Source organism: Carcharodon carcharias, chromosome 16, assembly GCF_017639515.1.
Source record: "Carcharodon carcharias isolate sCarCar2 chromosome 16, sCarCar2.pri, whole genome shotgun sequence".
NCBI lineage: Eukaryota > Metazoa > Chordata > Chondrichthyes > Lamniformes > Lamnidae > Carcharodon > Carcharodon carcharias.
The window spans coordinates 117,689,713-117,704,268 of record NC_054482.1 but is presented as its reverse complement, the minus strand read 5'-3'; the positions used below and the strand labels follow the sequence as shown (position 1 = coordinate 117,704,268).

General features: G+C 46.4%; 1 protein-coding gene across 1 annotated transcript in view; it reads left to right on the top strand.

The window, feature by feature from the left end:
• Positions 1-14,556, top strand: part of LOC121288992 (leucine-rich repeat and IQ domain-containing protein 3-like) — a 34,734-nt gene extending 20,178 nt beyond the window's left edge. The window contains exons 5-7 of the mRNA XM_041207853.1: positions 5,196-5,298; positions 8,023-8,112; positions 14,472-14,556. Of these exons, the coding sequence (XP_041063787.1) occupies positions 5,196-5,298; positions 8,023-8,112; positions 14,472-14,543 (265 nt within the window). The 3' untranslated portion in view covers positions 14,544-14,556. The remainder of the gene's footprint in view (positions 1-5,195; positions 5,299-8,022; positions 8,113-14,471) is intronic.

The window sequence follows — 14,556 nt, the reverse complement described above, 5'->3', positions numbered from 1 at the left end:
TTCTGTTTTTGTTTTGGTTTTGGATTTCCAGCATCCGCAGTTTTTTTGTTTTTATAACATCTTGTGGTGCCACATGTGAAAAAGGCAGCACTTGGACAATGGTGCAAGTGGTCAGCCTGGCTTGTTTGGGTGAGTGTGTGATAGCTGCGGGGTGACGAAGACCTGGAGCCCTGCAATGTCCCACTCTGGCTGGGTTGGCAGGGATGTGATAGGAATTCAGGTGCAAGCTGGACTAATCAATGCTCTTCTCTACTTTTCAGGAGAAGACTGCGCACAATGCCGCAGAACGAATGCAGACTGGCAGAGGCCAGGCCCAGTTGGCCATCCTAACAGCTTACAAGCAGCAGGCCATGGATCTGGAGAGGCACCATGCGCCCAGGTCCACCAGTGGCGGTGAGGCTGGGGTGCCACAGGGAGTATGTTTGGCGAGCTCCCAGGTCACCATGTGTGTCCCAACAGCCATGGCACTGCTGACTGCTCTGTGATTGAAGTTAGCAACACGGGTTTACCATTGATTATGGAAGGAATAGCACATAATGATGTGGGGGCACGCTATTTGACATTGTCTGCACTGTAACTAATCATTTCAGCATCACCGGAGCAGGGCTGGGAGGAGGAGGCAGAGGGCCCACCTCTCACCCCTGAGGGCCTAGAGCAAATCCACTCACCAGCATCACACCATCTCAGCCAGGCAGGCACCAGCGCAGATACTAGTACCTCGGTGGGAATTAGATATTTGGCTAGTGTCCCGGGGCATGGCGGTGAGGGCACTTCACACTCTCTTGAGGTGTGGGCAGACACAGAGAGTGCCCAGGGCGCCGGCAGTCGGAGGACTGCTGGGGCCCAGGTACATGCTGAGTCGGTGGCTGATGATGTGCCTCTGGAGTCATCCGTGAGGCAGCGAAAGGGTATGTGGGATGATCTGGCGGAGATACATGGGACTATGCATGGCATGGCGCCCGTGCTTGAGGAGTCCACGCGGAGCATCCCCGTTGCAATGAGCCTTATGGCCGAGCACCATGCTACCTCCATGATAGAGTGGCGACTCTCGTGGAGAGGGTCCTCCAGGAGATCAATCGGAACCTCCTGGAGTTGCGCTCGGACCTGCAAGCCCTCACAGTGGCATTGACCTCAGCTGGTCATTACCCGTGTGGGAGATGGTTTGGGCACCAAGTTTCCCAGCTCAGTGCCCGTCCATCTATGATGAGCAGGGAGGTCCAAAGCGACCTCACGTCAGCGCAGCAGCTGCCTGTCGTCCATGCGGGCTCCTCTCAGGGCTCTGCGGATGAGGGCAATAGCTTCTCCTTCGCTCTGCCAGTGACCATGGCATCTGATGAGGCTGTGGTGACTGGGAAGATGCCAGCCGTGGAACTGGCCGTTCCCTCCCAGTCAGGGCCATCAAATGCTCCGTGGGCCAGAGGACATCTGCCAAGGTCATCGAGGCCAACAGGACAGCACAGTGAGCAGGCTGTCTCAGATGCCAGTGCCAGCAAGGGGACAGCACCTAGATGTAGCACCCGTAAGCGTAAATTTAAGGCACCTTGGGCACACCACGGGTTTCTCACTGGTGCTTTTATGTTGGCCCGTAGTAGTTTCTGGAAGACTTGGTATGATGTCCAACACCTTTTCTTTTGGCTTTATGAAGTAACATTTGTTCCCTCAATAAATTTTGACATGTTGCCATGCCTCAGGGTGATTCCTTACTTCTGCATGTGGACAGGAAGCCATGATGTTATGAGTGAGTTGTTTGACATTGACCTTTGTTGACAGGGGCCTTAGTTAATGTTATATCCAGGTTAATTTAGCACTCAGGTGTTGAGTGTGGAGCCTGCAGCCCTGGCGTGTGTTGAAGGCCTATCTGTAGTGTGCTAGCTGAAGGTTCTTTGGACTAAAGCCTCCCGGGTATCCCTGCCTCCCTGGAGTAAGCCTGGGTCTGTGTTTACCCCCTCAGCGTTCTCCTGTGTGTGCTCATCCTCAGACTCACTGCTTAACTCATGATGTGCAGCCGGAGCAACTGCATCTACATCTTTCTCGCCCACTGCATCCCCCCTTTCCAGCGCCAGATTGTGGAGAGCGCAGCATGCAACCACTATCAGTGACACACGATCTGGGGGGTATTGGAGTGCACCCCCTGAGCGGTCCAGGCATCGGAAGGGCATCTTGAGAAGACCAATGGTTCTTTCTACCACAGCCTTTGCTCAGCTTCTGTTCTTGGATGGTGGAGAGGCGTCATGAGCCACCTTCGGAGGGGATAGCCCTTGTCACCCTGCAGCCATCCATCCAGCCGGGCTTGAGCACTGAAGAGCCCCGGCACCTGGGAGTGTCTGAGGATGTAGATGTTGTGGGAGCTGCCTGGGTACCTTGCACAGACTTGTAGAATCAGCATCCTGTGGTCACACACTATCTGCACGTTCATGGAGTGGAAGCCCTTCCTGTTGATGAAGGCACCGGGCTCACCTGCTGGCACCTTGATGGCCACATGTGTACAGTCTATAGCACCCTGGACACGGGGGAAGCCAGCAATGGCTGCAAAGCCTCTGGCTCACTGTGTCTGACTGGCCTCGTCCCAGTGGAAGTGGATGAAGGTCAATGCCCGTCTGAACAGAGCGTCTGTCACCTGCTTGACACAAGTGTGGGCAGCTGATTGGGAGACTCCGCAAAGATCACCCACCGACCCCTGGAAGGACCCAGAGGCATAGAATTTGAGGGCAGCTGTGACCTTTAGAGACACTGGCATGGGGTGTCCACTCACACAGTTAGGAGAGATCTCAGGCCCAATCATCTGACAGGTAGAGGTGACTGTCTCCCTTGACAGTCGGACCCTCCTTCTGCACTGCACCTCAGACATATTGAGGTAGCTGCTTTGCCGCCTGTAAACCCTGGCAGCAGGATAGTGGTGACTCCTGCGGCCCCTTCTGCCTCGGACTACCTCTTGGCCCTGCACCCCTTGTGTCTGCGCCTCACCTTCCAAAGGTGGCTCCCCTGGAGGCTGAATGTGGACTCCTGGCCTCCTCCCCCTTCTGGCCCTCCCTTCCCCCTCAAAGGAGGTGCCTCCAGTGGAGAGCACAACTCCCATTCCCAGGCTAAGGGAAGGCTTCCTGAAAGCTGCAGGCCCCAAAAACAATCTTTAATGTAGAGCCCTGACCAAGGTTTTTACTCCTGTCCAAGCAGCTGGTATGAGTTTTGAAGTATTCCTGCTCACACAGGCACAGGTATAAGTAACTTTCACACTTAAATACCTGAAAGATCACATTCACGACCTCACTCACCCCTCTTATCCCGTCCATGGATGAGGTTTATACAAATGTCTCCTACCCGCCTGCCTGTTGTGTCCATGCAACAACCCGAAGATCGCACTGGCTGTGAAAAATCTTATTCAGTTGCTGCCTCAAGGACCTTAACTGGCCCGTTAGTTGATGGCGGGCATGCATACGAATTTATAGTGCACCCGCCTTCCCAAATATCACGATGGCACGCGGTGACATCGGGACACATGCCCGATATTACCACGCGCCATGTGGTAATGGGCCCACCCCCACACACCAACCGGAAAATTCTGCCCATAGATTTGCATCTGATAACCTTTCACGATCATGGGACATTCCAAAGCACTTTACAGCCAATGAAATACCTAGCATAGTCACTGTTGTGATCGAGGAAATACAGAACACAATTTACACAAAAAGCAGCAGGATAATGGCCCGATTATCTGTTTTAGTGATATTAGTTGAGGGATAAATATTGGTCCAGGACACTGAGGAGAACTCCCCTGCTCTTCTTCAAATAGCACCATGGTATCTTTTGCATCCATCTGAAAGGAAGGACAGGGCTTTGGTTTAAAATCTCATTTAAACCAATACAGCACTCCCTCACTACAGCTTTTCTGACAGTGCAGTGCTCCCTCAGTACTGCCCCTCCAACACTGCAGCTCTCCCTCAATACTGCCCCTCACACAGTGCAGTGCCCTCTCAGTACTGACCCTCCGATAGTGCAGCTTTCCCTCAGTACCGACTCTCTGACACTGCAGCACTCCCTCAGTACCACTCATCAAACACTTCAGCAATGCCTCAGCACTGCCTTTCCAACAGTGCAGTGCTCCCATCAGTATGGCCCCTCTGACAGTGCAGTGCTCCCTCAGAACTGCCCCTCCGACACTGCAGCACTCCCTCAGTACTGACCCTCTGACAGTGCAGCACTGCCTTACCACTGTTCCTCTGACAGCTAAGCGGACCTTCAGTACTGACCCTTCTAAAGTGCAGTCCTCCTTCAATATTGCCCCTCCAACCGTGCAGCTCTCACTCAGTACTGATTGTTTGACAGTGCGGTCCTCCTTCAGGACAGCAATTGGAGTGTCAGTTTGCGTAATGTGTTTGAACCCAAGGCCTCTGAGGTACAAGAAAGAGTGCTACCCACTAAATCAGGACTGACATACAGTCTCTGGTGGTACACTGAAGGGGGTCCCTTAGCCTTGCCTTTTTCCAAAATGCAGGTCAGTTGCCTGAATGGAGGTGTATGTTGAAGGAGATGACCCTCCATATAGAGCAGGAAGGAAGTCTGTTCCTTATCTGTAATGTGGCTCAGAGACTCAGGGACAGTGTCGAATTTCCACAGGTGCTGAGGAAACCAGATGACTACTTGTGGATGATGTTCAATGCCAGCTAGATACCATCGTCATCACCAGCAACATTTAATGCTGTTTTGTTTCATGATAGAATCTTACAGCACAAAAAGAGGCCATTTAGCCCATTGTGCCTGTGCTGCTTCTTTGAAGGAGCTATATAAATAATCCCATTTCCCCTGCTCTTTCCACATGGTCGTGCAAATTTTTTTCAAGCATTTATCCTATTCCCTTTTGATAATTATTAAGAATCTGCTTCCACCACACTTTCAGGCAGCACGTTCCAGATCACAACAATTCATTATGTAAAAAAATCTCTCAACATATTCCCTCTGGCTCTTCCAATTAGCTTCAATTGTCCTTCTGGTAACAGACCCTCCTGTCATTGGAAACAGTTTCTCCTTATTTACTCTAACAAAACATTTCATAATTTTGAATGGCTCTACTAAATACCCCCTTAGACTTCTCTGCTTGAATGAGGATGTTGTCATCATTCTATTTAAAAACTGGAATTTGTAGTAACTGGTACTGGAACACTAATGTTATGGGGTTTTTTTGTTTTATTTTACTAAACCAGAGCTGCCTCAGCTGCACATCAGCAAAAAGGTTTGCCAAGTAAAGAGATGAATGCAGAGTTATGTAGCTGGGGTATCCACGTACTGGAGGATGGCAGTATATGGGTGAGTGAGCACCATACTTTTACAAATTAGAAGTTATGTTTTTACCTCCCACAAGTAACGTTAAGTCGCTTCCTGGTCGGGAGAGTGCAGAGACGGGACATTTCCTGGCTCTGCCAACCCAACCCAGGAAAATAAGAGGCCCAGAAGGTCAAATCTTTGTTCTGTGGGATGGGGGCATGGGCTGGATTAGAAGTTGATCCACCACACCAGGACTGAGTGCGGAGGCTGTTGGGTGAGGAGATGGACTGGCTGGAAGCCTGCCTCTGTGTACCATCCATGGCAACCCATGCCAAATCACACCCCTTTACCCATCCACCATGGCCCCTCATATCACTACGTCACCCTATTCCTCTCTACTCACCCACGTCGGTCCTCATACCCCCATGCCGTCCCATGCTCTCCCCCTCCACTCATCCCCATGGCTCTTTATAGCCCCTGTGCCAATTTAATGCCAACCTATGCCCTCAACCCACCACCTTTTGCCCTTACCCCCTCCATACAACTCAACTGGTATCCACAATGGGTAAAACTGAGGAACCATGCTGACATAAAATAAAGCTGTGTCTATTGAAGATGTCACGTTAAAAAAAAACACTCTCATTGATAAAAAAAAGTTCAATGCTAATACCTTCAATTAATCTCTTATGAAAACAAGCAGTTCTATTCTATATCCATCTGGAGCTGTCAATCAAACTGTTCACTTTATAGGTAACCCACTGTGATAATGTTAGGTTGTAAAATCAGTCATGCAGCGCAAATCATATCATGATAACCCTCAGTCTTATGTCAACAGAGTGAAATAATAGGCGCAGTATTTTTTTTAAACTCCACACATTTTGTTTTCATTTAAAGTCCAGCACAATTAAATCCCTTGAAAGTTTTGACAGTTCCAGTGAACTTTGACAGTTCTTTTGAATTCTGACAGTTGACAGCTTTGACATTCTTTGACAATTCTTTGTCAGCTTTGACACTCCTAGTAAGCTTTGATCGTTCTTTTGATTTTTGACAGTTCATTTGGGTTTTGACAGTTCTTTGACAGCTTTGACAGTTCCAATGTGTTTATGCATGTTTTATGCACAATCATGTTTGCTGCTAACAGCCCCAAAGGGCACATAATCAAATGCGTCCTGGGATCATATTGGAAGGGGCACCTTACGCACTAAAAGTATACCCTGGTTATCCAAACGAATCCACAAGGCTCAAACCTGCTCCTACCAGGTCTAATCTCCACACTTTAGGTTTCAGACATCTACCTTACCAAAATCGTGCATGAGTGGGGGCAGCTGCTGATTTATATGGGAAGCTGCCTCTGGGAACAGGAATGTGCTATTTAAAATCTGTGCCCACTCTCTCCCTCACCCCCCAGTGAAAATGGTGGAGACTGGATTTGGGGGATGGAGTTCTGGATTCAGGTCTCTGCCTGCATTTTCACGCATTGCATGAAAATTTAAGCCTATATATCTGAACACTGGGCAGTTCTGTGTATCAGAGCACTAGATGGGATTGTGTATCAGAATACTGGATGGGTGCGTATCAGAGCACTGGATGGGACTGTGTATGAGAGCACTTGGTGGGACTGTATATCAGAGCACTGGATGAGTGCATATCAGAGCTCTGGATGGGACTGTGCATCTGAGCACTGAATGTATGTGTATCAGAACACTGGATGGGTGTGTATCAGAACCGTGGACTGCGCATCTTGCCACTGGACTGGATGGGACTGTGTATCAAGGCACTGGGTGGGACTGTGTATCTGGGAACTGGGCGAGACTGTGTATTTGGGCACTGGGTGGGACTGTGTATCTGGACACTGGGCGAGACTGTATATCTGGGCGCTGGGTGGGACTGTGTATCTGAGCACTGGGTGGGACTGTGTATCTGGGCACTGGACGAGACTGTGTATTAGGGCCCTGGGTGGGACTGTGTATCTGAGCACTGGTGGGACTGTGTATCTGGGCACTGGGCGGGATTGTGTATTTGGGCCCTGGACGGGACTGTGTATCTGGTCACTGGGCGGGATTGTGTATTTGGGCACCGGGCGGGACTGTATCTGGGCACTGGGCGGGACTGTGTATCTGGACACTGGGCAGAACTGTGTATCTGGACACTGGGCAGAACTGTGTATTTGGGCATTGGGTGGGACTGTGCATCTGGGCACTGGGCGAGACTGTGCATTAGGGCCCTGGGTGGGACTGTGTATCTGAACACTGGTGGGACTGTGTATCTGGGCACTGGGTGGGACTGTGTATCTGGGCACTGCGCGGGATTGTGTATTTGGGCACTGGACAGGACTGTGTATCTGGGCACTGGGCGGGACTGTGTATCTGGGCACTGGGTGGGACTGTGTATCTGGGCACTGGGTTGAATTGCAGTTTCAATCCCATGGGTTTAATTGTGTTATTTGAATCTGTGTGCGTCTCTCTGCCTTTACATTTCACAGCACAATAAGCAGAGCTGGTGGAGATGGGAAACAGCCCGAGATCTTTTCATCTGCAGCAGGTTTTACTTGGAGAGTTGCTGGCGATGTAAAGTTTGAATTTATTTCCCATTGGAATTGTTTAATTTACCTGGTATAGTTACAGAATTGAGATTGAGGAATTACAAAATCAAGTCCAGTCTTTATCTCCAGATGTTTTTTTTCAAAATGCCTGAAATGATTTATTATTAATGTTTGTTTAATTATAGATTTTTTTCAGTAATGAAACTTTCTTATTGATTATCTAGGCAGCAGGAAGCAGCAACAAGCAGGATGATCAATGCAGTGCCGTCCATTTAGAGATAGATAAAAACAAACTGAACATTAAGTTGCTGGAGGTACATCTGATTTCATGAGCTGTTTATCTGTCTGTGCTGTTTGATGCAAGGGCTGAAATATTACTGACACGACAATGTCAGGGCCAAATCAGTGTCCCAAGCCCATGCCAGGAGGCAGCGGGATTATGGAAGCTACTTTACTATGGCAGCCAATATGAGGCTGTACTAGGGTCACTGTCCATGAAAGGACAGCTGCCTGCCTCTCTGAACTGCCAACTCAGAGGGCTGGCATCTCTGCCTTCTTGGCAGTGGTGCCAATAACAATGGCAGTGCTGAGCTGCAAGGGGAAAGAGAGGTGCCCTCGCAGCTAAGTAGGAACTTATATTTCTGTGCTAGGGCCAGGCAGGCATGCCCTGGTGATCAGAGAGGGTAGCCCCTCCAGTAGTGGTGCAAGTGCTTCTGGTAGGCCCCTCCATGGGATGTGATGTGAAAGAAAGGCCCTCCTCCACCTCGAGGAAGCCACTCTGAGGCTGCTTTGATTTACCTGGCAGTCTCCCATACAGCAGGAGCTGTCCTGACACTAACAAAACACTGGCCCGGTCAGAAAAGAACCATCATTTGACCTAATTGTGTTAAATGGCCACCTGCTAAGATGTTTTATTCATTTAGATCCTGCTGAGAAAGCAGATTATTAACTACACTGCAAGTAACAATCCTTAATTTTAAGGAGAAATTGAAGATAATTTATGGACTCAATTCCACCAAGGAAACAGATTATCTCAGATCTTGCAATTTTATATTTACTGAATTCAAAGAATTAATTGAAGTAAGAATGTTCTGTGGTTCAATTTCTCAGCACAATCCTTTCATAAAAAGCTGTTGCTGAATTACCTGGAGACGGTGGTACAGGCCATCCCATTGGGATCGACCAGGGTGGGAGGAGTGTGTGAATTATCAAGCCCCAATACTCCGCAGGCTGGACCATTAATTTAAATGTTTCATTTTCTCACCGAAATGGTCAGTTGTGTACCTATACCTCTAGTACCCAGAAGAAGGGGCTCTGACCAGGCTTCTTTCAAAAACTCAGAGTGATTCATTTATTTTAAAACAAAACTTCTTTTAACAAGTTGCCAGTACTGGTTAGCGCACAATTGTAATTGGGGAGAAAAGCAAAAAACTGCGGACGCTGGAAATCCAAAACAAAAACAAAAATACCTGGAAAAACTCAACTGGTCTGACAGCATCTGTGGAGAGGAACACAGTTAACGTTTCGAGTCCGAATGACCCTTCAACAGAACTAAGAAAAGATAGAAGAGAGGTGAAATATAAGCTGGTTATGTGGGGGGGGGGGGGGGGGGGGGGGGACAAGTAGGGCTGGATAGAGGACCAATGATAGAGGATTTTAGCTAACTCAATTGACTCATCCCCTGGAGAACGTGATCTCTTTGTTATCCCTTCCAGTTTCAAATGTTATGCTATTTTCTCAACTATGTCTGTTTTCTTCGCCCCTTTGGGTAATTCTAACTCCAGTTTATCTGTCAATCCCGTTAGTTTACTCTTGGTTAATTTCTGTAAATTAGTCAGGGTTATATCTTCCATCTGTGAAAAAAGCATTAGCAACTTCCAATACCATTTTAGTTTATCAATGTATAAGAAACCTGGTTCCGTCCTTTTATCCCTTACCAATTATTATTCCATGTCCAATCACCTGCTGTCCACATTTCAAATCCCGCAAGAGCCCTCAATTTATGTTATGACCTGAGATGGGAGGAGTGTGCAAATTATTAAGCACCACTATCCTGCAGGCCATACCATTCATTTAAATGTTTAAGTTTCTCACCAAAATGGCCAATTGTGTACCTATACCTCTAGTACCCAAAAGAAAAGAGACTCTGACCAGGCTTCTTAATTTATTTTAAAACAAAATTTCTTTTAACAAGTTGCAAGTACTGGTTAACACACAATTGTAATAGGAAAGTATAACTATCTATCTCTTCCTAAAGAATTCCCCCAGCACACACACACACACACACACACAGACAAACTAAGGACACACATAGTCTCTTGCAGAGATGGGTTTTGGAGGATGGGTGTTATAAAATAAAGGATAAAGTCTGCAGGGTCTCAAAGCTGTTAATCTGGAGTGCTCTCATGTGAAGACAGGCCACTGGTCCTGGAAGTTTTCACCAACTCTCAGCTTTGCTGGTCCAAATGCAGACCCAGTTACACTCAGATGAGGGTTCTTGGGCCACAGGTTGATAGCCACATACAATTTTAGGCAAGGTAGAGAGAGAGAGGCTGCCAGTTCTCCAACAAGACTGCCTTCAAAACAAGCAGGTTCACAAACTTAAGTTTGTTCCCTCTCCCATGTGATTACCTTTTTGTTTCCCAGCTTTTCATTAATTAAAGTGCTTTACAGTTCAACACAAACAAACAACTCCTTCTCAAGTACCATATAGGTCACGTGATTTCTTGGAAGCGGCCTGCCTGTTTACAGTTCCAAGGTGAACAGGTTAACACACAATTGTAATTGGGAAGTATAACTCTCTCTTCCTAAAGAATTCCCCCAGCAGACGCACAGACAGACACACACACAAACAAAGGACACACAAATAGAGTCTCTGTGTAGAGATGGGTTTTAGAGGATGGGCATTATAAAATAAAGGATAAAATCTGCAGGGTCTCAACAGCCTTCTTTTAAAAATATCCCAGATTGTTTTCTTTGTTCATTGGATCTGGGCATCACTGGCTAGGCCAGCATTTATTGCATATCCCTTGTTCAGAATCATATGTAGGCTAGACCAGGTAAGGACAGCAGATTTCCAGAACCAGATGGGTTTTTACAACAATCAACAAGACTTTTAATTTATTGAATTCAAATTCCACCATCCACTATGGCAAGATTTGAACCTGGGTCCCCTGAAGCATTATGCTAGGTTTACTGGATTACTAGCCCACCGACAATACCACTATGCTGTCACCTCCCTTATGCTTTTCTATTTTGTAAAATAAAACTTCAGTCTTGTAAGATATGATCCTAAGTGTGTTTGTCCATATATGTCTGTACATGTGTGTGTGTATGTCTGTATATGTGTGTGTACATCTGTATGTGTCTGTATGTATGTGTGTGTGTGCATGTCTGTATTTGTGTGTGTGTATGTCTGTGTGTGTTTATGTCTGTATATGTGTATGCTTGTCTTTGTGTGTGTAGATGTGAGAGTTTGTGTAATATTCCAAGATGGTGGTGGGCCAAGCTTAGCAACAACCTCATTTAGTGTTAGCTTACTTTAGTTGGTAGTGTTCTTGCTCTGAATGAGAGGGTGCTTTTGAATTCTCACATTAAGATTTCAATATATAATCTGAGCTGATCAAGACTGTGTGTGTGTATGTGTCTGTATATGTGTGTGTATGTCTAAATATATGTGTGTGTCTCTGTATGTGTGTGTCTAAATATATGTGTGTCTATATGTGTGTTTATCCGTGCATGTCTGTGTGTCTGTATATGTGTGTCTGTATGTATGTGTGTGTGTCTGTATATATATATTTGTGTGTATGTGTCTGTATGTATGTGTCTATATATGTGTCTGTATGTCTGTATATATATGTATATGTGTGTGTCTATATATGCGTGTGCATCTGTCTTTGTGTCTGTATGTGTGTGTATGTATGTGTATGCCTGTAGATGTATGTGTGTGTCTGTAGACGTGTGTGTGTGAATGTGCCTGTCTATGTGCATTTGTGTGTCTGTATATATGTGCGTGTTTATGTGTGTGCTTGCGTATGTATGTGTGTGCGTATGTGTGGATGTGAGACAGAGTGCGTAATATTCCAATAATATGGTGCTGTAATATGGTGGTGGGCCAATCTTAGCCGTGACCTCATTTAGCATTACCTTATTTCATTTGGGAGTGCTCTTGTTCTGAGTGAGAGGGTGTTTTTGAAATCTCACATTGAGACTTCAGTATACAATCTGAGCAGATCGAGACTCCAGTGCAGTGTAGCCACTTCTGATAAGGGACCTCTACCTGAAACATTCAGCTGTCCTCTTTGTTCACAGAAGCTGTTGGACCTGTTACAGGGTTAGAGCATTTCCTGTTCCGATTTCAATTTGTCAGCTTTTGTGCTTTTCTTTATATCTCTCTACTCGGCTGTTTATATAATTTGATGATATGTTCACAATCAACAATTATATATTTAACAGCTTATTCGCATTGCATTCTGTTTAGGATCGGTATGAAGCCAGTGAAATAACCTCTGGCCTTTACCCGGTCATTTCACAGTGGAAAATGGAAAATACTCCAAACTTTAAGCCTAACAAAAGCGACATTTTCCAGCCTCGGACATTTAGACAACCAATGTTTGACCCTAGTGCAGGTAACATAGACATAAGAGCATAAACCTCTGGCCAATCAACCCACATAACCATTGTGCTACATGCGTATTAATACATGATACATCCTACCCCTTTTAAAGAAATGTTATTCTCTGGATGTGGGCATCACTGGCCAGGCCAGCATTTATTATCCATCTCTAATTGCCCTTGAGAAGGTGGTGGTGAGCGGCCTTCTTGAACCGCTGCAGTACACCCACAGTGCTGTTAGGTAGGGAATTCCAGGATTTTAACCCAATAACAGTGAAGGAACAGCTGATTATATGTCCAAGTCGAGCTGGTGAGTGACTTGCAGCTGTTGGTGTTCCCATGCACCTGCTGCCCTTGATCTTCTAGCTTGTGGAGGTTGTTAGTTTGATCGGAGCCTTCAAAGGAGCCTTACCGAGTTCCTGCAATGCATCTTGTAGATGGTACACACACTGCTGCTATTGTGCGTCGGTGATGGAGGGAGTGAATGTTTGTGGATGTGGTGCCAATCAAACGGGGCTGCTTTGTCCTGGACGGTGTTAAGCTTCTTGAGTTGTTGGAGCTGCACTCATCCAGGCAAGTGGGGAGTATTCCATCACACTCCTGACTTGTGCCTTGTATATGGTGGACAGGCTTTGGGGAGTCAGGAGATTAGTTACTCTCCGCAGAATTCCCAGCCTCTGACCTGCTCTTGTAGCTACAGTATTTATATGAATGCCATACGTCATTACAGACACAAGGAGACCGTTCTGCCCATTGGATCCATGCCAGGGCTCTATTGATAACCCCCCAGGATGTTGATAGTAAAGGATTCAGTGATGGTAATGCCATTGAATGTCAAGGGGAGGTGTTTGGACTCTCTCGTTGAAGATGGTCATCGCTTGGCATTTGTGTGTTGTGAATGTTACATACCACTTACCAGCCTAAACCTGAATGTTTTCCAGGTCTTGCAGTCTTTATTGGTATTGTTACTGCAATATTGGTTTCCTTATTTAAGGAAAGATGTAAATGCAATGGAAGCAGCTCAGAGAAGGTTTACTAGACAAATATCAGGAATGGTTGGGTTGTCTTATGAGGAAAGGTTGAACAGGCTAAGCTTATATCCACTGGCATTTAGAAGAGTAAGAGGCAACTTGATTGAAACATATAAGATTCTGAGGGGTCTTGATTGGGTGGATGTGAAAAGGATGTTTCTTTCTGTGGGAGAATCTAGAACTAGGGGGTCACTATTTAAAAATAAGGGTCACCCATTTAAGTCAAAGATGAGGAGAATCTTTTCTCTTGGAGGTTTGTGCGTCTTTGCAACTTTCTTCCTCAAAAGGCAGTGGAGACAGAGTCCTTGAATATCTTTAAGGCAAAGGGGGTGCAAGGTTATTGGCGGTAGGTGGGAATGTGAGGTTTTGATTACGATCAGATCAACCACAATCTCATTGAATGGCAGAGCAGGCTTGAGGGGCCGAGTGGCTGACTCCTGCTCCTAATTTGTATGTTCATTCTGTGAGAGGTGTAAAAATCAGATGTTAAAAACCCAGACCAACTAAAGAACTTGTATTTCTATAGTGCTTTTTACAGTGTGTCTCAAAACACTTTACAACCAATGAAGTACTTTTGCAGTATAGCCACTGTTTAATGCAGGAAATGCAGCAGCCAATTTGCACACAGCAAATTCCCACAGCAGCAATGTGATAATAGCCAGATAATCTGTTTTAGTGATGCTGGATGAGGGATAAATATTGCCCAGGACACCAGGGAGAACACCCCTGCTCTCCTTTGCAATGATGCAATGGCAACTTTTACCTCCACCTAGGAGAGTCGATGGGCCTTAATTTAACATTTCATCTGGAAGGTGACGCCTCCAGACATGTAACATTTCCTCACCACTGTACTGATGTGCCATCCTGGATTGTGGGCTCAATTTTCTGGAGTGGGACTTGAATCCACAACTCTCTGACCCTGAGATGAGCCAACTGACCCAGGGCTGATAAATTAGGGGGAGAATAAATTGGTACATACCCATTTAGCTATCACAACTAGTCCACACTGACACTGACTTATATTGCAGACTGCGCACGTCTTTTATGAATGGTCCTCCGGCCCAGGCAGAAACAGGTCCAACGCTCACTTGAAGGAATAATACCTCACTGTGC